The 23,980-nt window shown below is 38.5% G+C and overlaps 1 protein-coding gene across 1 annotated transcript in view; it reads right to left on the bottom strand.

Annotated features, from left to right (window-relative positions):
• The window catches only part of NDC1 (NDC1 transmembrane nucleoporin), a 50,688-nt gene extending 32,742 nt beyond the window's left edge, over positions 1-17,946 (bottom strand). Inside the window, exons 1-7 of the mRNA XM_082357062.1 lie at positions 14,107-17,946; positions 12,492-12,612; positions 9,804-9,905; positions 7,166-7,340; positions 5,884-6,022; positions 2,588-2,696; positions 583-634 (exon numbers count right to left, since the gene is read on the bottom strand). Of these exons, the coding sequence (XP_082213188.1) occupies positions 583-634; positions 2,588-2,696; positions 5,884-6,022; positions 7,166-7,340; positions 9,804-9,905; positions 12,492-12,612; positions 14,107-14,469 (1,061 nt within the window). The 5' untranslated portion in view covers positions 14,470-17,946. The remainder of the gene's footprint in view (positions 1-582; positions 635-2,587; positions 2,697-5,883; positions 6,023-7,165; positions 7,341-9,803; positions 9,906-12,491; positions 12,613-14,106) is intronic.
• Positions 17,947-23,980: the final 6,034 nt, after the last annotated feature.

Genomic DNA, 23,980 nt, shown 5'->3' with positions numbered 1-23,980 from the left:
AATAACCAATATTTAAAAGAACAAATACTAATAGAGGAGTTTACATTTATTCGCTAAATAAAGATTAAAGCTTTGCCTATGTGCAAAGTGCATAGGGAATAACTAGAACAATAAACCCCAGTGCTGCCACCCCATTGCTACTTATGACCTGCAACTGGTCACGTGACCTGACTCAAATCTGGTTTCCTCACAGGTAAAATTAGAGTGAAACCACAGTATGGTGCTTATCTACCACAACATAGCAAAGAATGATTATTGAGGAGAAAAACAGAAGAGAGGTATGTCCATGCAACTCAAGAAATCCACTTACATAAAAGCTGATCTAACAAAAAAGGAATTATCATTGCTTATTTTTGGGGAAAGGAACTGGGTGACTAGAGACAGGGGCCAATAGATTCACCGTACACCTTTTTATATACCATTGGAATTTTAAATTATGTGAACTATGTGTATTCAAAAATGAGTGCAATTTTTTTAAAAATTTAAAGGTTAAATCTAAATAAAACAACTGGAAAGTAGCAAACATCTAAAAGGATGGAGACAATTAAAAGCATTAAAATTAGACTTTTCAGGATCACTTACTCATCTAACTGAAGGTCCATAGCAGTGCTAATCCAAGCTTTGGGAATGTGGCCTGAAATGAAAAAATACCATGCTATAATCATAAAAAGTTAATGAAACAAATCTTAATCATGCTTTGGAACATGAGGTGGATGAGATGACCAAGTAGACACCAAGACCTCAGTCAAAATGCTAGACTTTGATTAGGAATAGGCAGGAAAAGAGAGTAATTTCTAAATACAGGCAGTCCTTGCTTTGCACAGGTCCAACATGTACATATTTCAGTTACTGTGGTTTAATAACACCAGCCCGCAACAACACAATTCAAATTTCAGTTACTGTGGCCTTAGCTGTGCATAACTGAATATAGCAATTCTAGCTTTTCAGTAGTACACAAATCAGTATGTAGATAACAGATGGACATCCTTTCTTTCAAAGCCTGTTAGTGATTAGTCACTCACGTCTGTTATTCAGTTCTGGCACAGACAGCAAAGCATGTAGTTGTGTTGCCTCCTTATCTGCCATGATAAATCTCCATGACATTTTACCAAAATGAAAAATTGAAAGAGGAAACTGGCCAAAAAGACCAAAGTGCAACAAAGAAATGAAAAGTGGTAACACTGGAAATGAAATCTGAATGAAACATAACTGGAATTATAGAAGAAATAGTTGACATGGACATGTTGACACAGCTGCTATGTCAACCCAAATGTACTGATACAACAACAGGGGAACATCCAGGCTGATTGCAGTAGGTTAATAGAAAACAACAAAGTGTTAACATCAAAATGACAATTATAAAAGCTATGTAGAAAAATGGATTATATAAACTAAAAGTTTTTTAAAGTAGACAACAGAATGGCCTATGCACAAATAGAACAATTTTGTAAAATCCACAGAAAAAGGTAGGGCCAGAAAACGTTACAGTCTGAAAACAGTATTTTAGAATGCTGGATTTTGTTTATATTAATATGTGTTGCTATTGAGATTAAGCTTTTCCATTCAGCTTGTACTGTTCATTATATTAAATAAACTGCATCTTTGTGCTTAAAATTCATGTTAATAAATTCTACAATGTCCCCTTAGCAACAGGGTATTTCTGTTGTATTAGCAAGTTACAAAAAGTTATAAAAAGGAATATGTTATTTATAGAGTAATGACTAAATGATACACAATATTTTCTCTTTTTTTTTAAAGGATACATTTTTATATGTGGTAAAAAGTACATTATAAAATTTACCATCTTGACCACTTTTAAGCGTATATACACTGTATGGCACCTTGTCATACAACAGATCTCCAGAACCTTTTCACCTTGCAAAACTGAAACTCCATGTCCATTGAACAACTCCCCCTTCTCCCTTCCCTCTAGCCCCTGGCAACCACTATTCTACTTTCTATTTCTAAGAGTTTGACTACTTTATTTATTTATATATTTTAAAATATTTATTTATTTATTTATTTATTTATTTTGGCTGCGCCAGGTCTTAGTTGTGGCACACAGGATCTTCGTTGCGGCATGCAGGCTCACAGTTGCGGCATGCAGACTCCTAGTTGTGGCATGCATGTGGGATCTAGTTCTCCAACCAGGATCAAACCTGGGCCCCCTGCATTGGGAGTCTGGAGTCTTACCCACTGGACCACCAGGGAAGTCCCTTGACTATTTTAGACACCTCGTATAAGTGGAATCATGTAGTATTTGTCATTTTGCGCCTGGCTTATTTCACTTAGTATAATGTCCTTAAGGTTCATCCATGTTGTAGCATGTGACAGGCTTTCCTTCTTTTTTAAGGTTGACTATTATTCCATTGTATGTATATACCACATTTTCTATAACAATATTCTCTCTTAACTAGTCTTTGAACGTTTGAATCTAAATCTAAACATTTAATCGAAACAAGCAATCAGCTGGGCTAATCACATACCTACAATTGTAGGAAATATATAAATACAATCAAGAATGGCTTTGATATTTTCTGAGCTGTGAGCTAATACATATACTGTATCAAAAAGCAGAAATTCTTACCAAGAAAATAATACACAATGCAGAAATTTCTAAGCAGGAACAGCGATTCCATACAACTATGCTTAACTAGCAAAAGCAGAGACCTCCTGAAGCGCAAGAACTTGTATTGCTGTGGAAGAAAAGAAAACCAGAAACAAATGACATTCAAACAGAGGTTCTTTTTTATTCCAAAGCAAGCACATAACTATAACAGTCCACACATAAAACATAATCACTGCATAAAAAGACAAAGTTTATTCCAGAGGTAAAAAAATCGTCCATTTCAGATGTTAAAGTATTTAATATTTACATTATACAACATCTCATTGATATGAGATCAGAAATGAGAAAATCAACAATATCAATCTATACTTATAGTAAGGACTACAGAGATGGAGTAAGTACAAAAAACATAATAATAATTACAACAATAGCAGCTAACATTCTTTGGATGCTTACCACATACCAGGTAGTGTTCCAAGCACTTTAAATGCATTAATCCATTTAAACCTCACAACAACCCCATGAAGGAGGTTCTATTATTATCCCCATCTTACAGATGGGAAAACCAAGGCACAGAGAGGGTAAGTAACTTAACCAGTGTTACGAGCTAGCAAAAGAAAAATCTGTGATTTTAATGCAGGCAGGCTGGCTTCAGAGCCTGCAACCTTAAAGATAATGTATGCTGCCTCTACACTAAAATTTTTCACATGCTGTTTGCAGAAAAATAGGAGGTAGTGAAGAAGACACGAGACTAAGAATTGGGAGACCCGAGTTCTAGTGCTTCCTCTTTCTGTATAACACTAAGTCAGCCTCGTCTATCTAATTATCTGTGAGATAAGAAGGCTGAACCAGCTAAACAGTTCCTTAGTGGGTACCTTCCAATGCTAACAACCTAAGAGAAAAGAATCAAATATGAAAAAATACGAAATGTTTTTCCTGAAAAAATTACACTTCTTGTGAAACAAGGGTTGTCGGCCCTAAAAATGCCAATGGAAAAAATATTTTTTAAATTATTGGAAAGAATCTAAGGAAACCCAAAGAACCAAAGATGGATTTCCCAAATTCTGGTCCTCTTTTGTGTTTATATTAAGGCTGATCCTTCTCTAAGGATTTCAGAAGCTAAAGGACAGCAAAGAATTATAGTCCTTAGGTAGAGGTTTTATCTTCATACCACGTCTGCAGATTCCCATAGCATCTTACAAAAAGCAGCCCAGGTGAAATGAATGCTCGATCACTAACCATACAGCTTGAAGTATCCTGATTTATTCAGATATTTTCAAAGTCCAAGACATGGAATTGCACTATTCAATGCAGTTACTGGGTGCTACCACCATCTCACCTCAACCCCCCAATAAAAAGGGCATAGTCCCTAAACTATTCCTACTGCAGCTCTCACCTCCATCATCACTCACAAGGGTCCAGAGAGGCTAAGGAAGCAGGTAGACATTTCAGTAGATATGCAGAGAACAGCTAATATACCCTCTTCTTGCTCCCAAGCTGAAGTGTTTTTCAATTCCCTGTTGGGTTCTTCTGTGATTTGGCTATGAGCTACCCTGTACCTATTCAAATATTTACTATGTGCCAGGCTCTATAAATCTTATCTCATTTAATACTCTCAAATAGTCTTGCTGGCATATAACTTGCCAAGCCAGTCTTGGCATTAATCCATTTCTTTGTCCCCTACTCCATGCCAACGTTCTGCTTTTCCCTATCAGTCTGTCATTAAGAATTAAATAAGGGCAACAGAACTGGTTTTTGTAGCATAGGCAAGTTTATAGAAAAAAAACCTAATGGACTAATGGTAAGTGGTTAAAATTACTAGATTTTTAAAAACATCTGATTTTTCATACTGTTACATGAAAAAAGTAATTACTGAATAATATGTACAATATAAAACTATTTATGAAAACCCCACCCCACAAAATATGTAGTATTATAGCTACTATATATATAAATGTACAGTAAAGGGTCTGGAAGAATACACAAGAATGAACCTAAGATTTTATCAAAAGCTATTACAAAAAATTTAGTAGTTAAATTTTACAAATGTGACAGTACATCGTAGAAACAATAATTTATCAGTACTGTCAATCCTGGACTCCCCTTGTTCATTCACTCTTACACATCCGTGATGTTAAATAGGTGGTTACTTTCAACACAAGTCCATGGAGGAGCAAGATATTTGGAGGTAATCTCATTTTTCTCTAATTTTTTTTTTCTTCATTTCCTATATTCTTAACTATGTTTGGATCAAAGCTGATTCACCATGGGTATTTCTATACAGGATTTTGGGGGGTTTTCTCCTTTTGAAATTCTGAGGTGGCAAAGCTGACACTCTGCTTTAATTCACCTTCACAAGATGTGAAGAATTTGTAAATAGGACTCTTTGTTCATACACTCACAGACTGCAGGGAGATAGGGCCAGATCCAGATAAGGGCCAGATCCTGTGAGCACTATCTCCTTGCAGTAGGTGTATTTTCATCAGATTGTTCTCAGGGATGCAACAGGCATGTGAAAATTTTAGTTAAACCAGGAGAATCCTAATCTGTCACACTCTCACACTTACACTCTTGTGGAAGATCATTTATTTACATATCCCTCCCTCCCTACCGGACTGGGTCCTAGTGGGAAGGGGCTGGTTCTAACAGTTTTGCTCCAAAGCCCAGTACTCAGCATGCCCTAGAGTGCGAATGAAGCGAATAATAGCACAGTCAAGAATAGCAGCAACAGGCTGGGGAAAGCCTTGATGGCACCGGAAAAATCTCAACCCATCTTTCTCTCTCCTGCCAGAGGAAGAGACAGCTCCTACCAAACTAGTAGAATTTTTAAAACCTATCCCACTCAAACCAGTCAAAACTGTTTTATTTATGCACATCAAGCCTTGTTCTGAAAAGGATCTGAGACAGTAACTGACATATTCTATACTTAGTTGTACATTCTCAAGCTTATGAGGTTCTTAGGTTCAAAAAGAAGCTGGCAGCTGCACAGAGGTACTTTGCATGAATGTCATCATCATCCTCCCCCAGCCCTGCTAGGTCACAGCAACTGCCACTACCTAGCAGGGAGGGAAAGAGTGGAACAAAGAGGTATTCTGAGAGTGGCAGCAGGAAGGGCAACTGCAGCTCTCAAACAGACACTGAAGTCTCATGAAGACAAAGATCTCCTCTCCAAATGGCATTTTGAGGATATCAGTCCTAAGTTTTGCTGATCAAATCTTGAATTAATCAGATGATGCCAGTTATATATACAAACACCAAGGCAATTTTAACTCTGCCAAATTCTGACATAAAGTAATGCTCAAATCATAGCTTACCTGTATGATGGGAAATGGAAGATAGTTCATGTTGTTAATAAAATACAGGAGGCTATAGCTATAGCCCATAAATGCTCCAGCCAGCAGAAAAAAAAGGTGATACTCATTTAAGCAGGTTTGTGCAGCAGGGCCATCTAAGCTGAAGGGGAAAAGTTAGGTTATTAATTCAACAGTCAGGGACACATATTACTATTTTAGGCTCATTATTTACTGAAGGCAAAGCTTTGACTTAATTACTTAAGAAATGCCCCAAATTCTAACAAAGGGGTTAAGTGTGGGCAAAAGATTAACAAAACCCTTTTCCCTGATGCATGAGAACTTGACCTTTAGTTAATGCTCTAGCTCTGCTCCTCCAGAAATCTGGTAAGGGTAAGAGAGTCCCCTGTGACAGTAAGCAATGGTGCTTATGAGTTGGTAAATTGCATCTGGACTGAAGAATTCTAAATAAAGGCTATAACCTGATAGAGATGCTGTAACTTTGGGCTTCTCTCTGTGTTGCTCTTATAACTAGGCAATCCCTCATGGGCACCCTTTTCACTAAAGAAAATTTATTGCATTAGGAAAAAAACTTGCCTTATATAATGTAACTGGGGGATAAAAGGAAATCAAGTATTCAGTAGCAGTCATGAATACTGTCTTAAAGTCACTGGATAACAGAGAACTTAAGATTACTTTTTTGACTTTTAAAGTCAGAATATAAACTTGAAATTTACATCAATGCCATCTGTTCAAGAACTGTATAAGTTTCAAAATTATAAAAGTACTCTACTGAAGAAGGTATTTTTAATTATTAAAAATTTTTTTCTTCATTCTTCTCATACTGTCCTTCCTTCAAACCCCAACCGAAATACCACCTCCTCCAAGAAGCCATGTGTGGATCCCTCCCTGCCTTCTGAGCCCCCAGAGCTTTTATCTGCACATTTCACTTTCTTCCTACTAAATCCTATTTCTCATACATTCCTATTGCTCTCCTATTATATCCATTTGTGTCCAGGTCTTAAATCCCCTACTGTTCTCAACCCTCAAGGAGCTTACAGTCCATGTGTGAATCATGCTAACAAATCCAACAGCATTTAGCATAGCACCTTGTACAAAATAAATGGTTTAAAAAAACTGCTGAATTCAACAAACATAAAACATCAAAAACATTCGATGTATGTAAAAAAGCACTTTTTACTGAAGTCCGGAAAGTAAAGAACATCCATAAACTATTAATGTATATAGGTCACTTTGGGCTTAGTAACTAAACAAGCACCCTTAGAAAAAATATATGTAATATTACCTCTCAGTAGCAGTGCAGGGAACCACAAGAAAACTGTATTGACCCTTGGTTATCACCGCAGCACACCAAGCCATCATCATTCCCATTGCAGCATGAATAAAGGAGTGCATGAGCTGCTGAGGATGAATGATCTTCCCTATCAGTGCCAGTCTCGAACAGGGAATGGAAGGCACAACTGCAAACAAAACACGTGACTGTGGCTTTATAATCTGCAGCATATGAAATTAGAGGACTTAAACTATTCCCTCTCATCTTTGCACAAATACGCCAAAGGGCAGGAAGAAACCCAGAGTCAATGTAAAATATAGTACAGAAAAATACCAAGTTAAAAATTCTTAGTTAAAATAATTTGAAAAACGACTGAATACAAACAGATGCACAAAGAAAAAGAAAAACCAAAGGATCTAGAGAGGTGAAACCTAAGTATAGTATGATTAACATTTTTCAATTCTTTTTAATTAAGATTTCCTGATAGCTCAAATAGTGCCTACCCTGGCACTCCCCTCACTGCCATAAAGGAATAAACAATAATAATTTTTAGATAGTGCTTGCCCTCCAGCAAGTTATCCTTATTTCAGCATTTTAAATTGTCAATATATAGTCCATCTGTGAAAAATAAACCACAAACCAGGTAACAATGATAACACTGAATACTAAAATAAATGCTTGCATGGGAATTTCTAATACCGCTCTGATAATTCTAAAAGGTTTTCAGAAGTGAGCTGGGGGAAGCAAGTGTGGTGGGAGGTGAGGGGTGCTGACTTTTGAAAACAGTTGGCACAGGGTTCCCTGGCCTATCTTTGTACACATTCTTCTTTTGATACACACCAAGAGATTGTGGGGAGGTGCAAAATTAAGTATAAAGGGAGAGGGCTTAGGTGCTTTACAATTTGGGGAAGAGGCTGCTATCACCTTCCCCTCCCCACCAGAAATGCCCACAAGGCCTACTTACTGTGTAACTGACTTATATTCTGACTCATACTCTGAACATACCAAACCTTCTCATGTCATTAAGCCTTTTTATATGATACACCTTTTCCCTAAAACATCATTTTTCTTCCGTGTCTACTTAACACAGCTCATTCTTTAAGGTTTGGTTCAAGCATCACCTCCTCCAGGAAGCTCCCCATGCTGGGTAAATGATGCTTCTATATACGTCCATACTATCCATTTATTACTGTCTTTCTCAGCATTAATTGTGATCCCCTGGGGAAAACTGGGACCATACACCTCTTATCCCCACACAATGCATGGCATAAAGTAATACATAAGGAATGTTGAAGGAATGAGCCAAAGTGACTAGTCAGGCTTTAAGAATGACTAGACGGGGACTTCCCTGGTGATCCTGTGGTTAAGACTCCTCGCTTCCAATGCTGGGGGCACGGGTTCAGTCTCTGGTCAGGGAACTAAGATCCTGCATGCCGCGTGGCGAGGCCAAAAAAAAAAAAGAATGACTAGCTGGAGACCCCTTGTCTGGCATCTAAATCTAGATGACCCAGGTACATGGGACAGTGTGAAAGAACACATGCTGTAAACCAAGGGGTTCTGTAGACGGCTTGAATAGAAAAACAGATCCATCAGCCAGTAGTGAGGGATTAGAAAAGCAAAGGAAAAGGGTGTACTATAAAATCCAGAGAACAATGTGACATTTTATACCATATCTAACAAGGAAGTACTAAAGAGCTAAAAAGAAGAATGATGTTATAGTGAAAAACAGAAGTATCAGAAAAAGCTTCTCATTTTACCTCAAGACAGATTTAAGGAATCTGAAACGGCAGGAAGAGCAAGGAGAGAAATTGAGAAAAAGTAAAAAGCTCTGAAATCTAACAGGTGATTCTCCCAAGGCAAAACATATGATACTTTAAATTTTGTTGGAAAACCATAGAATTATAGACTTCAATATTTGAAAAGGACCTTAGAAATCACCTGGTCTTGATCTCTTACTCTATAAAGGAGTTATTTGTATAATATATCTGCTGAATCACAACTTTAACACCAGCTGTGAATTATTAAAAGGTCTAAATTTTTGTATGTCATAAAGTACACATTAAAAAAAAGTACCATTTTAAACTTTTTTTTTTTTGCCGCGCTGCGTGGCACATGGGATCTTAGTTCCTTGACCAGGAATTGAACCCACGCCCCCTGCATTGGAAGCTCGGCCACCAGGGAAGTCCCTTAACCATTTTTAAGTGTATAGTTTTCTGGCATAAGTACACTCACATTGTTGTGCAACAATCACCACCATCCATCTCCAGACTTTTCCATCCTCCCCTGTACCCATTAACTCTATACCCATTAAACAATTGCCCATTCCCTCCTCCCTCCAGCCCCTGGCAACCACCATTCTACTTCGTGTCTCTACGAATTTGACTGCTCTAGATACCTCATATATTTAAGTGGAATCATCCAATATTTGTCCTAAGAGTTCTAATTATTTTTTTAAAAACAGAGAATGTATTGGTCAAATAAATTTTATGGTAAGACATTCAAAGCATATATAATAATTCTGTATACATTTTTTAAACTCTGACATAAAACACAGCCTCTGATGTACACATCCACATACAAAATGCACTGAGTCTGCCCTTAGTAAAATAAATTCAGATATTTTAAAGATGGTTAATATTTGAAAACTCACCTGTATAGAACTCCACATTGAAAATACTTATTATTACTATTACCACTGACAGCAGCAGAAGGTAAAAGATTATATAGGAACTATACAGATCACTGAAAGAATCTACAACACAAGAGAGATGAATTAGTAAGTTCATTCAGTCATATAGTCATGTTTAGTATACTGCAATAGAAAAGGGGCTTGAACCACAACTATAATTTTAATTTTAAAAGTTATCTTTTATTTAAAAATTTACTCATACACTGCTGATGGGTCCTATAGGACATCAACTCAAGAACTACATACAGCGCGAGTTATCTGGACCAAGTTCCAGGTCCTTTAACATTATACTAGAATTTCTTTTAGATGACCCAGATGTTAACATCAGACAAAATAATACCATATGCAAACATTTTATCACGTGAAACAGAGAAGTACCACATTTAGTAAAATACCAACAGTTTCTTTTTAAAATGTAAATAATATTTTTCAGATCTCTTCTTAATAAATGCAATTAGTCCCTACAGCTAGAAAAAAGTAACATTTCTAGAAATAGCATAATCCATAAATCATCCAAATGAGCCGAATTAAAAAAAAATCATGATGTCCCTGTGAAATACTAATACATTCACATTTTAGAGTAGTTCAACAATCAATATTCCATTTAAAAAATGCGGTAAAGTTTAAAATACGTATATATTATGCCTAAAAACATCAACAAGAGATATAAAAATAGGACATATGTTTGTTAAATAGACTAAGACTTAATAATGAAACCAATTATTTTTAAAATTTTAATTCAGTGACCAAAATTATTGAAAAATATTTATTCAGTATCCACAATTAAACTCCTCAAGCATTATACTGAGATAAAAGAGTGAAAGAACTGATTCATGTGACTGGAAATAAGGAAGGAAGGACTATAGTTTCTCTGTAAAGACTTTGTGATGCAAAAGTTTAAGAATACAAGTAATATTTGATGAGAAAAATGGCATAAATCAAATCCAATCTGAAGAGAAAGTGATACTAGGATACCCTTGGGCCATGAAATGGCAAAAAGTGTTTATCTCAAGTGCCAGTACTGAACAATCGGTAATGGCTCTAGATTACAATATTGAAATATTCTGAGGTTGCAACTAGACAGCCCAGCTCATGAGTGATGCAGACGCAGCAAGGTGGTTACAGAAATACTTGCCATCCTTGTGCTGGCTAATGGCTTAATTTCATTTGACCTGTGAGACTCACCCAAGAAGTGATTGATATGTTTCAACAAAAAACTTAAAATGACTTTAACTCTTTAGCAGCAATATCTCTCCAAAGGTCACAGGGTAAAGCTTTTAACTCTTTGAAAATTGGCATTTCTTCAGAAAAATTAAATTAACAACATACTTCCCACTTTCCAAAGCAAAAGAAATTTATTGTTACTGTTTCTGAGAGGGAGGGAAAAAAAGAATTTCAAGAGTATTTGTGCTTCTAGGCCTTAGGCAAGACTTTAAAGACTTCAAAACCTACTCTGGGAACATTTCTCTCTTTTTATTTTTTTAATTCTAGTGTGGCAGAGTGGAAAAACATAGGTTTGAAGTCAGAGACCAATATTCAAATCCTAGTTCAGTTATTCACTACCTGTGTCTCTGCACAGACTTATAACCTGAGTCTCAGTTCCCTCATTTAAGTAGGGATACTACGTCATTATTATACAAGGTTGTAGGAAGGATAAGCAGTATTATATTTAAGGTACTTAGCATGGTGCCTGGCACATAGTAGGCAGCAATAATTGGTAGCTATTATTAACATAAAATAGTTATAGTTTAATGAATTTATTAATTTTATCTCCAAGGATCTGGAGAAACATTAGCCTGCTCCAATCTTTTCCTCCTCATCAATCTTTCAGTTTAACTCTATGTTCCTTAGTCTTTCCTCCTTTTCTCTCTTCTCATCTTTCTTATCAGCCACAATATAGAAATTTTTTTTTAATATATTTCATGTATCAGATTCCAGGGTATCATTCTTTTTTTTTTTAAATTTATTTATTTAATTTATTTTTGGCTGCACTGGGTCTTCACTGCTGCCCACGGGCTTTCTCTAGTCGCGGCGCGCAGGGGCTACTCTTTTGTAGTGGTGTGCGGGCTTCTCATTGTGGTGGCTTCTCTTTGTTGCAGAGCACGGGCTCTAGGCATGTGGCTCAGTAGTTGTGGCACACAGGTAGTTGCCCGGTGGCATGTGGGATCTTCCTGCACCAGGGATCGAACCCGTGTCCCCTGATCTGGCAGGCGGATTCTTAACCACTGCACCACCAGAGAGTCCCAAAGTATTCTTAATTTTAGACAGACTTTTTAAAAAGGTATGTCATATTTTCTACCTACAATTTTTAAATATAGAAAAGGAATAGTTCACTTCCTTAAAAACACAACCTCAATAAAGCTGCCAAATAGAAGAGACAAATAAACAAAATTAGGTTTTTATTTATGTGGTCTTCTAATGATCTTTCTGTTCATGTGATAATACTACACAGTCTCTGATGTGTCTACTAATCTTATTATATAGTGAAAAGGCCTATGTTAGGAAGGGAATGCCTTAAGAATACCTCAAAGTGAATGTTTTGTCATTGTCAATACAGCAATTAAAATAAATTATTTAAAACATAATGCGATTTTAATGTTGAGAAATGGGTCCTGTAAATTTGTTTTCCCCAAACTGAGTATCACTTACCAGACAGCCACTGTATAGGATGAAATAAATCAATGCTGCTGAAGATGACAAATACTGTGGTACAGATGGGCAGAAGCAGCACTGACCAGACAATACTTGTAACTATCCTCCAGCCCAAAACCTATAATTAAACAAACAAAAATCCCTCAATCATGAAGTCAGTTAAACTATTTCAGTTATTTCAGTTATGCAAATCCTATCTTTTCATACAGGATGTTAATCACTAATATTTACACCCAGATCACAGTCCATGCAGCTACAGATAAACGCTAACGGTTACTACTATTAGTAACACTACACACCACTCCAGAAACTTGTAGTATCAGTGAACTGATGCTTGTTTTAGTTCAGAGTCAGATGTCACATTAAATATCACACTTTGGGGGGTAAGGGAGGTCTCAATTAGTTTACAACTGTACTTTACAGCAACTTATACTTGTCTCTCTAGGTTTGATAGATGTATCAATATCTGAAAGTGTATTCATTTTCCAGGAACCAACTGTATATTGTAATTGTGTTTATTAGATATGAGCTCCTTACTGGGCAACTACTGCATTGTATTCATGTCTGACTCACCAGTGCCTACCATATGAGGCACAAGATTTACTGCTAATACTTGAATACAAGAAGAGATACTGAGGCATTTTAAGCACACAAGTGACGATCAGATTTATATTTTGGAAGGTAAAACACCCTTGTGTCTGTAAGGTGTCTATAATGAAGATGGATCAGAGGGGACAAGACACAGACAGGAGACAAACAGGAGGCAGTCCACCCCAATTGCCCAAGCCAAAGATTACAGTCAGTGTCTGAAGGAAGGCAGTGGTAAAGAAAAAGTTAAAAAAAAAAACAAAAAACTGCAGCCACGTTTCTGACATACAATCTACAGGACATCGATGACTGATAATACAGGTGGTAAAGAACAGGTAAGACTTAGTAACCCGGGATACAAAGTAGATGGCAGTGCCGCTGGGGTAGAAGCACTGTCCTAAAAGGGATCTTACTCCTATATCTCTGTACCCTCCACAGAATGGAGGCAGAACTGTTGATTGGACTTCAACAAGGAAGTACCTCCTCTTCTCGAGCCCACAGTGCACACATTCCTCTAATTTGACAAAACACCTGTCCTGTTCACCTAGTCCCCAAGACCAGCCTCTGCTAAGGTCATACCACATTCTTTCCGATTCCGGATATTCCTTCCCGCTTCTTATCCCAAGTAATCAACAAGTTATTAATTGTGCACCTAGCAGAGTTGCATACAACTCTTCCCCATTCTCTACCAACTCCCATGCAGGACATCCCTCCCACTATGACCAGCTTCCACTCAGGACCCCTCTCTCACGCCATAAAGAGTTTGCACTCAGGACGCCCCGCACACACACAACTTGTAACCAACTTTCCCTAGTACGCCCGTCCCCTCTGTAACCAGCTTCCACTCAGGACGCCCCCCACAACCCTGAAATAAGTCACTTGGGTCGCCCCCTCCCCACGCGCTCCCCACACTACACTCGAGCCGGCCCCGCCCCCGTCCAGCGCGCACGCGCGACCAGAGCCCGCACGCCCAGCCCGACCCCCGCAGCTGCCAAGCGCCTGCCACAGTGCGCGCAGCACTCACGCGCCACAGGATGTCCCGCGGCCCGTCGGCGCACGGCCGACTCGCAGCAGTGACCATGGTGATGGCGGCCCCTACTCTGAAAAGTGCAGGATACAGTGAGCCCACCCGCCACCGCAGTTCAAAGGGAGGAAGGCCCCCCGAGGGCCCCATTGGGGCTGTCTCAGACGCTGCCTGGGCGAAGCCCGGCCCAGGCCCCAAACCATCCCTTCGAGGTTCCGTCTGAACGGGCCCAACGGGCCAGAACCGCCCCGCAGACACGTCCTCCAAAGGGGGCTGGGACTCCAGGGCCCGCCCTCTGGAGTCCAAAACGTCTCTCCGAAGCAGGGTCCGGCGGGGCGCCAGAAACTGGGGGCGGCTCTGCATGCTGGGAACTGTAGTCTCTACGGCCCTCTGAGTAAGGAAGAGCGTTGCATTCTGGGACTGGGAGTTCCAAAGTACAGCATGCTGGGAGTCGAAGTCTTCCCAGCGGTCCCTTGTGCCATGCTGGGAATCGTAGTCTTATATAAAGCAGCTTCTAGTCACAGTGCTGATTATCAGAATTCTGTAATTAGAAAGACCTGGCAAAATGATTTGCCTTCATTTCTTCCGATCTTACTTTATCGACCTCCTGAAAGTGAAATCAAAGGATGCTGTGGCCCTCTCCACAAAGGTACTAATTTTACTGAAATGAAAATCTCTTTCCCTAGAGGTGCATTTGGTTTCCTAAGATCTGGTTTCTAGCTCCAGCTCTACCACTTGCTAAGTGGAATATCTTGACCCTCCCTGAGCCTCCGTTTCTTCATCTATAAAATAAGGATAAAAATAAAGATGGCATCGGATGATGTTGTGAAGATGTACTAAAATGCTATACAAATATTGTCCTTAATTTCCTGCCAGTGAGGAAAAAGGCTTTTCACCAGCTAAGTCCCACTTAATGAATCCTCCTCTGATTGCATTAGGCCTCAGTGAGATCCCCAGAGGCATATTGCTAACACATTTTAACATCCAGTTACATACCACAGACAATATTCAGTACTCTAGAAAGACAGATTCAGTGATTTACTGACTGAAGAAACTCATAGTCTGGTGAGAGTAATTGAGATCACACATACTGCTCTGCAATGTTTGCTAAAAGTGGTTTCTTGAGTTGTTTTAAGGTTGTATATCATATTCACTTCCAAAAACATGATAATATCAATCAAGTCTGACGTATTGCAGGAAAAACTGGAAATAGAAAGGTAGATCAAGTCTCTGCCATGAAGAAACCTTCTATTTGGTGGTGGAGAGAGATTATAAAGAATCATTCTAGGGACTTCCCTGGTGGCGCAGTGGTTGAGAATCTGCCTACCAATGCAGGGGACATGGGTTTGAGCCCTGGTCCAGGAAGATCCCATATGCCGCTGAGCAACTAAGCCTGTGTGCCACAACTATGGAGCCTGTGCTCCAGAGCCTGTGAGCCACAACTACTGAACCCACGAGCCACAACTACTGAAGCCCACGTGCCTAGAGCCCGTGCTCTGCAACAAGAGAAGCCACTGCAATGAGAAACCTGCACACTGCAATGAAGAATAGCCCCTTCTCACTGCAACTAGAGAAAGCCCGCACGCAGCAACAAAGACCCAATGCAAGCAAAAATTTTTTAATAATAATAATAAATTAATTAAAAATAAAATAAAATAATGAAAAAAAAAAGAAGAATCATTCTAAATGAGTGTCCATAAACAGACCTCAGGTTACTTGCAATCAGATCCCTTTGTTTAGTTCCTTTGGTAAAGACTAGTAGTTGTCTACACCAGTGTCTATTCTCCCCTTCTTTCTTAGTAGTAGACTGCCCCCCCTTCCACTTTTAACTGGGCCTGTGGCTACATTTCTCAGACTCTCTTGCAGCTAAGTGGAGCCAGGTAGCTGAGTTCAGGCCAGTAAAATATAATCAAAGTATTGCATGGTAGCCTCCCAGAAACCTCCCCTTAAAAGAGAGCTAGCTCTTGTTCTTTGCCCCTTTCTTAATCCCTTCCTCCATCCAGCTGTATGGAACTTGGATGTGTTGCCTGCCATATTGAACCACAGGAAGAGGGTCACACTCTAGGCAAATTAGGTACTGAACTAAAAGGAGACTTGATTACTTGGAGTAATCATACTATTCTTGGGCTACCTGCCTTTACCTTCTGACTTAATTTATACAAGAGAGACAATTATTTATTGTTTAATCGACTTCTATTTTTACAGCACTTACTACAATCTGAAATCATATTGTGTAACTCCTTAGTTATTATCTTTCTTCCCACTAGTCTACAAGCTTCATGAGGGCAGGAACTTTGTCTATCTTGTTAATCATTGTTTCCAAAATACCTTAACATTAGTAGGTAGTCAATAAATGTTTGTTAAATGAACAAAATAATGAATGGAAACAAGTAAGTGCATCAGATAGTGTCTGATTCAGGAAGACAAACTTTGTTATTTAAATCAAAGGGGGATTTAATTCAGAGAATTGATAACAAAAGTATTGGAAGGGCTAAAAGAGCATAGGGGAGAAAGAACAGGGTTGTAGTAGCAAAAGGAAGAAAGGAATTATTACCCAAATATCAGGAAGATGCTACTCCCTCTGCATTAGAGCTCATCAGCCCACATGCAGTGCTCAGCTGCTGAGGTAGTTCCATTACTGCTGTTAAAACCACACCATTTCTGTTGAGCAGGAACTAAGGAGCTAGTACCCTAGAGCTGTTGAAACCACCACAAGTGCCCACAACCATCTGCAGTTGCTCTCCAAGCTTTGGTTTCTTCATCAATAATAAAAAGATGTTGCAAGATGCTGTATTAAATTAGATTTTGTTTGTAAATTGTCTGCCACACAGTAGATTTTCAATATATGATAAATATGATTAGTAAGAAGATTAACAGGCTTTGGAGTCAGATAAACATGTGTGTGAATACCTGCTCTGCCACTTAGTAGCTATTTGATCTTGGGAAAGTCACTTTATCTTTCTTGGCTTATATGAAAAGAAGATTTAAAAGCATCCCTATGGGGCTTCCCTGGTGGTGCAGTGGTTGAGAATCTGCCTGCTAATGCAGGGGACACGGGTTCGAGCCCTGGTCTGGGAAGATCCCACATGCCACGGAGCAACTAGGCCCGTGAGCCACAACTACTGAGCCTGTGCGTCTGGAGCCTGTGCTCCGCAACAAGAGAGGCTGCGATAGTGAGAGGCCTACGCACCGCGATGAAGAGTGGCCCCCGCTTGCCGCAACTAGAGAAAGCCCTCGCACAGAAATGAAGACCCAACACAGCCAAAAATAAATAAATCAATTAATTAATTAAAAAAAAAGAAAAAAAGAACCTCTGCTTTAAAAAAAAAAAAAAAAAGCATCCCTATGGACACCGAAAGCATACTAGAAAGACACATGCACTAAATAGATGAAACTATAACCTAATCCTCCAAAATGGAATAAAATTAATTAAGAAAATGATACAAAAGATGAAAGAACAACACTAATTAATACTAGAAAAACTCAGGATTATGATATAGAACACCAGGAAGAAATAGATATATAGGAATAGAAATATAGGAAATATATAGCAATAGAATTATCTATATAACAAACACCTGAAAGGGTGCTCAACATCACTAATCATCAGGGAAATGCAAATCAAAACTACAATGAAAAAAAACTACAATGAGGTATCACCTCACACCAGTCAGAATGGCCATCATCAAAAAATCTACAAACAATAAATGCTGGAGAGGGTGTGGAGAAAAGGGAACCCTCTTGCACTGTTGGTGGGAATGTAAATTGATACAGTCACTATGGAGAACAGTATGGAGGTTCCTTAAAAAACTAAAAATAGAAGTACCATATGACCCAGCGATCCCACTACTGGGCATATACCCTGATAAAACCATAATTCAAAAACAGTCATGTACCACAATGTTCATTGCAGCTCTAGTCACAGTAGCCAGGACATGGAAGCAACCTAAGTGTCCATCGACAGATGAATGGATAAAGAAGATGTGGCACACATATACATTGGAATATTACTCAGCCATAAAAAGAAACGAAATTGAGTTATTTGTAGTGAGGTGGATGGACCTAGAGTCTGTCATACAGAGTGAAGTAAGTCAGAAAGAGAAAAACAAATACCGTATGCTAACACATATATATGGAATCTAAAAAAAAAAAAAGGTTATGAAGAACCTAGGGGCAGGACAGGAATAAAGACGCAGTTGTAGAGAATGGACTTGAGGACACGAGGAGAGGGAAGTGTAAGCTGGGAGAAAGTGAGAGAGCGGCATGAACATATATACACTACCAAATGTAAAATAGATAGCTAGTGGGAAGCAGCCGCATAGCACAGGGAGATCAGCTCCGTGCTTTGTGACCACCTAGAGAGGTGGGATAGGGAGAGTGGGAGGGAGGGAGACACAAGAGGGAGGGGATATGGGGATATATGTATATGTACAGCTGATTCACTTCGTTATAAAACAGAAACTAACACACCATTGTAAAGCAATTATACTCCAATAAAGATGTTAAAAAAAAAAGAAAGAAAAAATAGAAACAGACCCATAATAGAGACAATAATCAAAGCCAATTTTGTTTATTGAAGAGATAGATGAATGAAAAAGTAAATACACATTACCAAAATCACATATGAAAAAATGAATACCTTATGAGTCTACTCTTACTGAAAATAAAATATTATGAATAGCTGTAAAAAAAAAAGATTATCTATGTAAATAGATATATAGGAATATAAGAATAGAAATATAGGAAAGATCACTATAGAAATGAAGGTTGAACTAGGAGGAACTCAAGAGCAAAGAAACAGAAGATTAATGCCATAAAAAAGGGAAGGACATTTTTCAACCAAAAATGAAAAAAGAAAGAAACAAAAAGGATTTTTAAAAAGCAATAAATAAAGAAGATAGGCAAAGATGATCTAACATATGAATAATGGGAGTCCCTGAAGAATCTGGACTCTCATTTTTAACCACCACTCTCTCCCAACGAGGTAAGGAATATGGGAATTACTTTTTGCTCAAATTTTCCTAATATTTTAAAATGAGCCATCATTTTCCTAAAGTTTTCATTTCAAAACTTTCACACTGTATAGTCCTGGGCATCTTATAGCCTGTTAATGTTATGGGGTGGTTGTCGTACATGACCCCTCTTTCTCCCCATCTGTAACCTTTTTAGTGTTAAATACAGTCCTTTGAAGAAAGAAGGCTGCTGACTCTTGATAAAATGTGATTAGCTGTTTCCGAAGGCAAAATAAAAGACATTTATTTTAAAAGACAGCTCTTTGGACATCCAAAGTCTCTTGTGCAACAATATTTTGATGAATCAAGCAAAAAATAAATTCAAAACACATTGATGACATTTCCTAAGGGGGCATGGAAAACACATATTCCCCAGGATAAACATAAGTCATTACTATTTTTCTTTTACCAAACTGAAGCCTTGGGGAAGAATTTGAAAGGTTTAGCAAATTGAAAATGAGGCTCAAACTCCTCCTCCTTCCTTTGATACCCCCTCTCTGGAGCCAGGCTTCACCTCTTGATGGCTGTTTGGTGGATTAGATTTCAAAGGAAAGTGCAATGAAGAGAGAGGGAGAACCTTGAGGGAAAATCCACACAGTACAAACAAAGTATGTAATCCAGGCTTCAGAAATGACTTTTTCTTCCTTTTAAACTGGCCTGGGTTTTTTGCAAAGTCTGATTTAAACTTCTGCCAGTGACACAGAGACAGTAAAATGAAATCCATGGGTGAAGGTGAGGCTACTTGCTGCCTCATCTCCAAGTATATGAGGAAGAGGCAGGATCAAAGGCAGGATCAAAGGCAGGTAAAGGTTTTAGAGTCAGACAGATGCAGATTTGAATCCTAGCTCCCTGCTAATAGCAAGTTAGTGTGAGCAAGTAACAACCTCTTAGTGCACAAGTGTCCTCAACTGTAAAAAGGGGGGATACTAGTGTACACTGTCCTTTCTTTCTATCTACCTATCTAAATGGAGCCCCATTACCCACCTTCAGATAATGTGATGGTCATTAATACTGTTCACCAAGCATTTCAGGTCTCTTGTTTTCTAGGCATATAATAGGATTGCACTTCATGGCCTTCTTTAAAGTTAGGTATGGCCATGTGACGCTTCTGGCCAATAAATTGTGAGCAGAAGTGACACGTGTCACTTACAGGAGGAAGATTTAATTGCCACTGAGAGACCCTCCAGAGCTCTCTTTTCCCCTGGCACAGTGACCAACAATATATGAGATGGTGCTCATTCCAACAACCCAGGGGCCTGAGTGACTACGAAGAATAGAGTTTCCCCGCCAAGCTGTGGTGAACTTGTAACATGAGCAAGAAATGAAACTTTTTGTTTTAAACTGTTGAAATTTTGGAGTTGTTTATTACTGTAGAATAACCTAACCTATCCCAAATGATACAAATAGTGAGTCGATAAATACAGTTACCTGATGAGGGCTTGAAAACTCCTTGAAAAACTTGGTTTATGTTTTAGGTATTACCTTATTAATTCACCCCACCAGCATTTACTCAGCAATGAGTATAGGTTGAGTGTAGGCCACACACTGTGCTGGGCCCTGGGGGTGTATATCAGAGCAGAGTCGCTGCTGTCAGGACCTTCCTGTCTAGTTAGTATACAAGGTCCTATCTTTAGACACTCATTCTCCTAAACCATACTCTCAACTAATACATCTGGTAGAACTGGCTATCAGTTTTTCATTTATAAGTTGTTCTTGGAAAAAGGATGAGGACAGGTCTAAGACACTAAAACTGATCTTTTACAGACCCTCACCTCCTCACCAACACATCTTGTTTTCTCTTTCATGCCTCTACTTAAGCTGGACTCTATATCTTTGAATGCCATGTCTTCCATGAAGCATGGAATCTCTCCTTCTGAAAAATCCTGTAATTCCACCATTCAGTGGATACGTGCTGCCTTGAGTAGCACAGTAGAGAAAGAGCAAACTTCATAGCTGGACAATCCTACTTTCAAGTCCTAGCTTTGCCCCTCCCTTGCTGAAAAGGCTACAGATCTTGCTTTGGTTGAATGCTTATTATATACTGGGTACTGAAAATCATATTATATAAATCTAATTCTCACACTTGCCCTTCAAGGTCAATTATATATATTATATGTGTGTGTGTGTGTGTATATATGTGTATATATATATATATATATATATATATATATATATATATATATATACATACATATATATATATATATATACATATACACATATAAATAAGATGTGCTCCCAGGCACTTAAGTCTACATACATATATATAGACTTTTACACAGGAAGCCAAGCCGAGAGAGGTAAAGTGAAGCAGGGATTCACACCCACATCTATGTGAAAATTTCAACTCTTTTATATAAATAATTTTTCACTCTGTGGTCTGTTTATTTGCTTGCTCACTCCTTTTTTGGTTTTAATATTTACAAAAGTTTGTACTTTTGTTCTAATCATTTCCTCTGTGTTACATCTTTAATCCCCTCTATTTGGGGAAGGCAACTATTGTCTGTTTTTTCCTCTTATGAACAATATTGACATTATCTAGTAACTTCTTCCTCCTTCCCTTCTTCTCCAGCCCCAGGTTGGAAGCAATATTTTGGTTAATAACTATAAGGCAATCAGCAAGCTTTGTCTGCCTCTTATAAATGTTCTCCCCATTCTCTTTATATTTTGTTAGTTATACTGTATATTTAAGGGCACATAACCATTAAAAACTATATTCTTTCCCTTATAACCATCACTTATTCTTAGTTATACAAGTAAATATATTTAGTGCTCACCACCTGTTATGTCAATGTCTCACTAGTCTGGTTGTCTGAGGTATGTTCCCTAGAAGATGCCTCAGAAAGGTCTCATGAGAATAGTCCCTGTGTTCTTCCACGTTGATAACATTTTGTCTGTGGCCTTCACACCTGAAAGTCGGTCGGTTTGGTTTCCTTTCTTTGGGTATCTTAGATATATTGTTACTCTATAGTCGCCTAACATAAAGTGCTGTTGTCAAGTCTGATCACAGTCTGATTTTCTTTCCCTTATAAGTGAATTTGTCTTTTAGCCTGGATGCCCCAAATATTTTTTCTTTAAAATCCATTAATTTTACTAGAATATTTCTCAGTATTGATCTTCTGGGTTGATTTCCCCAGGTACAAGGTGTGCCCTTTCTATATGCAATCGAGTCTTTTTAATTTTTTTTTCAGGGAAGTTTCTTTTATGTAGTTTTTTTAATATATTATTTCTCCTCCATTGCCTCATTATTCTTTTCTCCTTCAGGGACTTGTATAATACAGTTTTAGATATTTTTGCCTATCTTCTATATTTGTCATTTTCTCTTGAATTCTCAGATTTCTCTTTATTCATTCTGGAATTTAAATGTTTTCCTTCTTTTCACTTTTTATTCCCTTAAGGCATTATCTGTTGTGCAAAAACCATGTTACTCTTATATTCCTTCTAGTTCAGTCTTCACTTGTAAGATGAGTTTTCCCTTTTCTTTCCAATTCTTTCCTAAGTTTGATTACCTAATTTTTGCTTTCTAATTCTGACTTGTACTTTTCTTTCGTATCTTGTAATATTTCCTTAATTTACTTTAGCTCATTTTGAAATATTGTTACAGTTTTTACCTGGTTTTGTGGGCATATCTTTCTGGAATGCTTTATTTCATTAAGGATGTTCTTCTGCTCCTTGTTCTCATTTTTCTTATAATAACTTCATTATGAGATTTCACTCCAGTCCTTTCTGTTGCTCATTTTTAGATGAAGTTAGTTTTCCTGCACATTTAGTGGGGAGGAGTGAGTTAGGATAGCTTTGCTAAATTCAAGGCTCTACAGCTTCCTTGTCTATGTTTCCATGAAGTGGTCAGAAGAATGGCTTCATACTTTCTGAGATCTTCTGGCTCTGTTCCCCTCCCCAACTCTCATTTGGACTTCCCCTTCCTTTGTCCCAAATATCCCTGGCCTACCCTATTTGTAGTATATTCCCTGCGGCTTTCCAAAGTGTCCTGCAAAGACACTTTGTCTGGTTTTGAGGGTTCACAGGACCCGGGCTGCTCCAGCTTCTTCAGTCCTTACTTTGGACCCCTTGCCCTCATCAGCTGCAAACAGGGTTGTACAACCCCCTGCTCCCCGCAGTTCCAGCTGCTGTTCTCCTATTGGCCCACTGTACTTTCCAGGGAGTACCTGTTTTGGGGTTCTCTTATTTTCAGATTTCTCAGACACTCTTTGCTTCCCCCTGCTTCTTTCCACAAAAATGCTGATACCATGCAAGTCTTCGAGCCACCAGTGGCTTCCACCTCCATGAATTTTGGGGTTTGCGGTGCTGTCTTGTCTCCCAGTTTTGTTATAGATGTCCGTAGGTTTTTGGTTTTGCTATCCCAATTGCTCTGTGGCTTTTTTGTTGTTGTTGTTTGTTTGCTTGTTTTGTTTTGTTTTGTTTTTTAATGGGGGAATTCAGGGAGATTGAAAAATGCCACTGCTATCTTCCCAGAATGCTTTTCTCCCAATTCTTTATATAATGCCAACCAGTGAAATCAAACAGACAATGGACAAACCACCATCCACTAACTTTTCTAAAAGTAGGGGATTCCAAGATGTAATAGTTATCTATCTAAAACCCATTCTGGGGACTTCCCTGGTGCCACAGTGGTTAAGAATCCACCTCCCAATTCAGGGGATGCAGGTTTGATCCCTGGTCAGGGAACGAGATCCCACATGCATGCCGCAACTAAGAGTTTGCATTCCACAACTATGGAGCGCGCCAGATGCAACTAAGGAGCACACGTACCGCAACTAAGGAGCTGGTGAGCTGCAAACTAAGGAGCCCGCGAGCCACAACTAAGGAGCCCATCTGCTACAACTAAGGAGCACACGTGCCAC

This window comes from Balaenoptera borealis, assembly GCF_965194805.1.
Source record: "Balaenoptera borealis genome assembly, chromosome: 1".
NCBI classification, from domain to species: Eukaryota; Metazoa; Chordata; class Mammalia; order Artiodactyla; family Balaenopteridae; genus Balaenoptera; species Balaenoptera borealis.
This window is presented reverse-complemented; position numbering and strand designations above follow the sequence as displayed.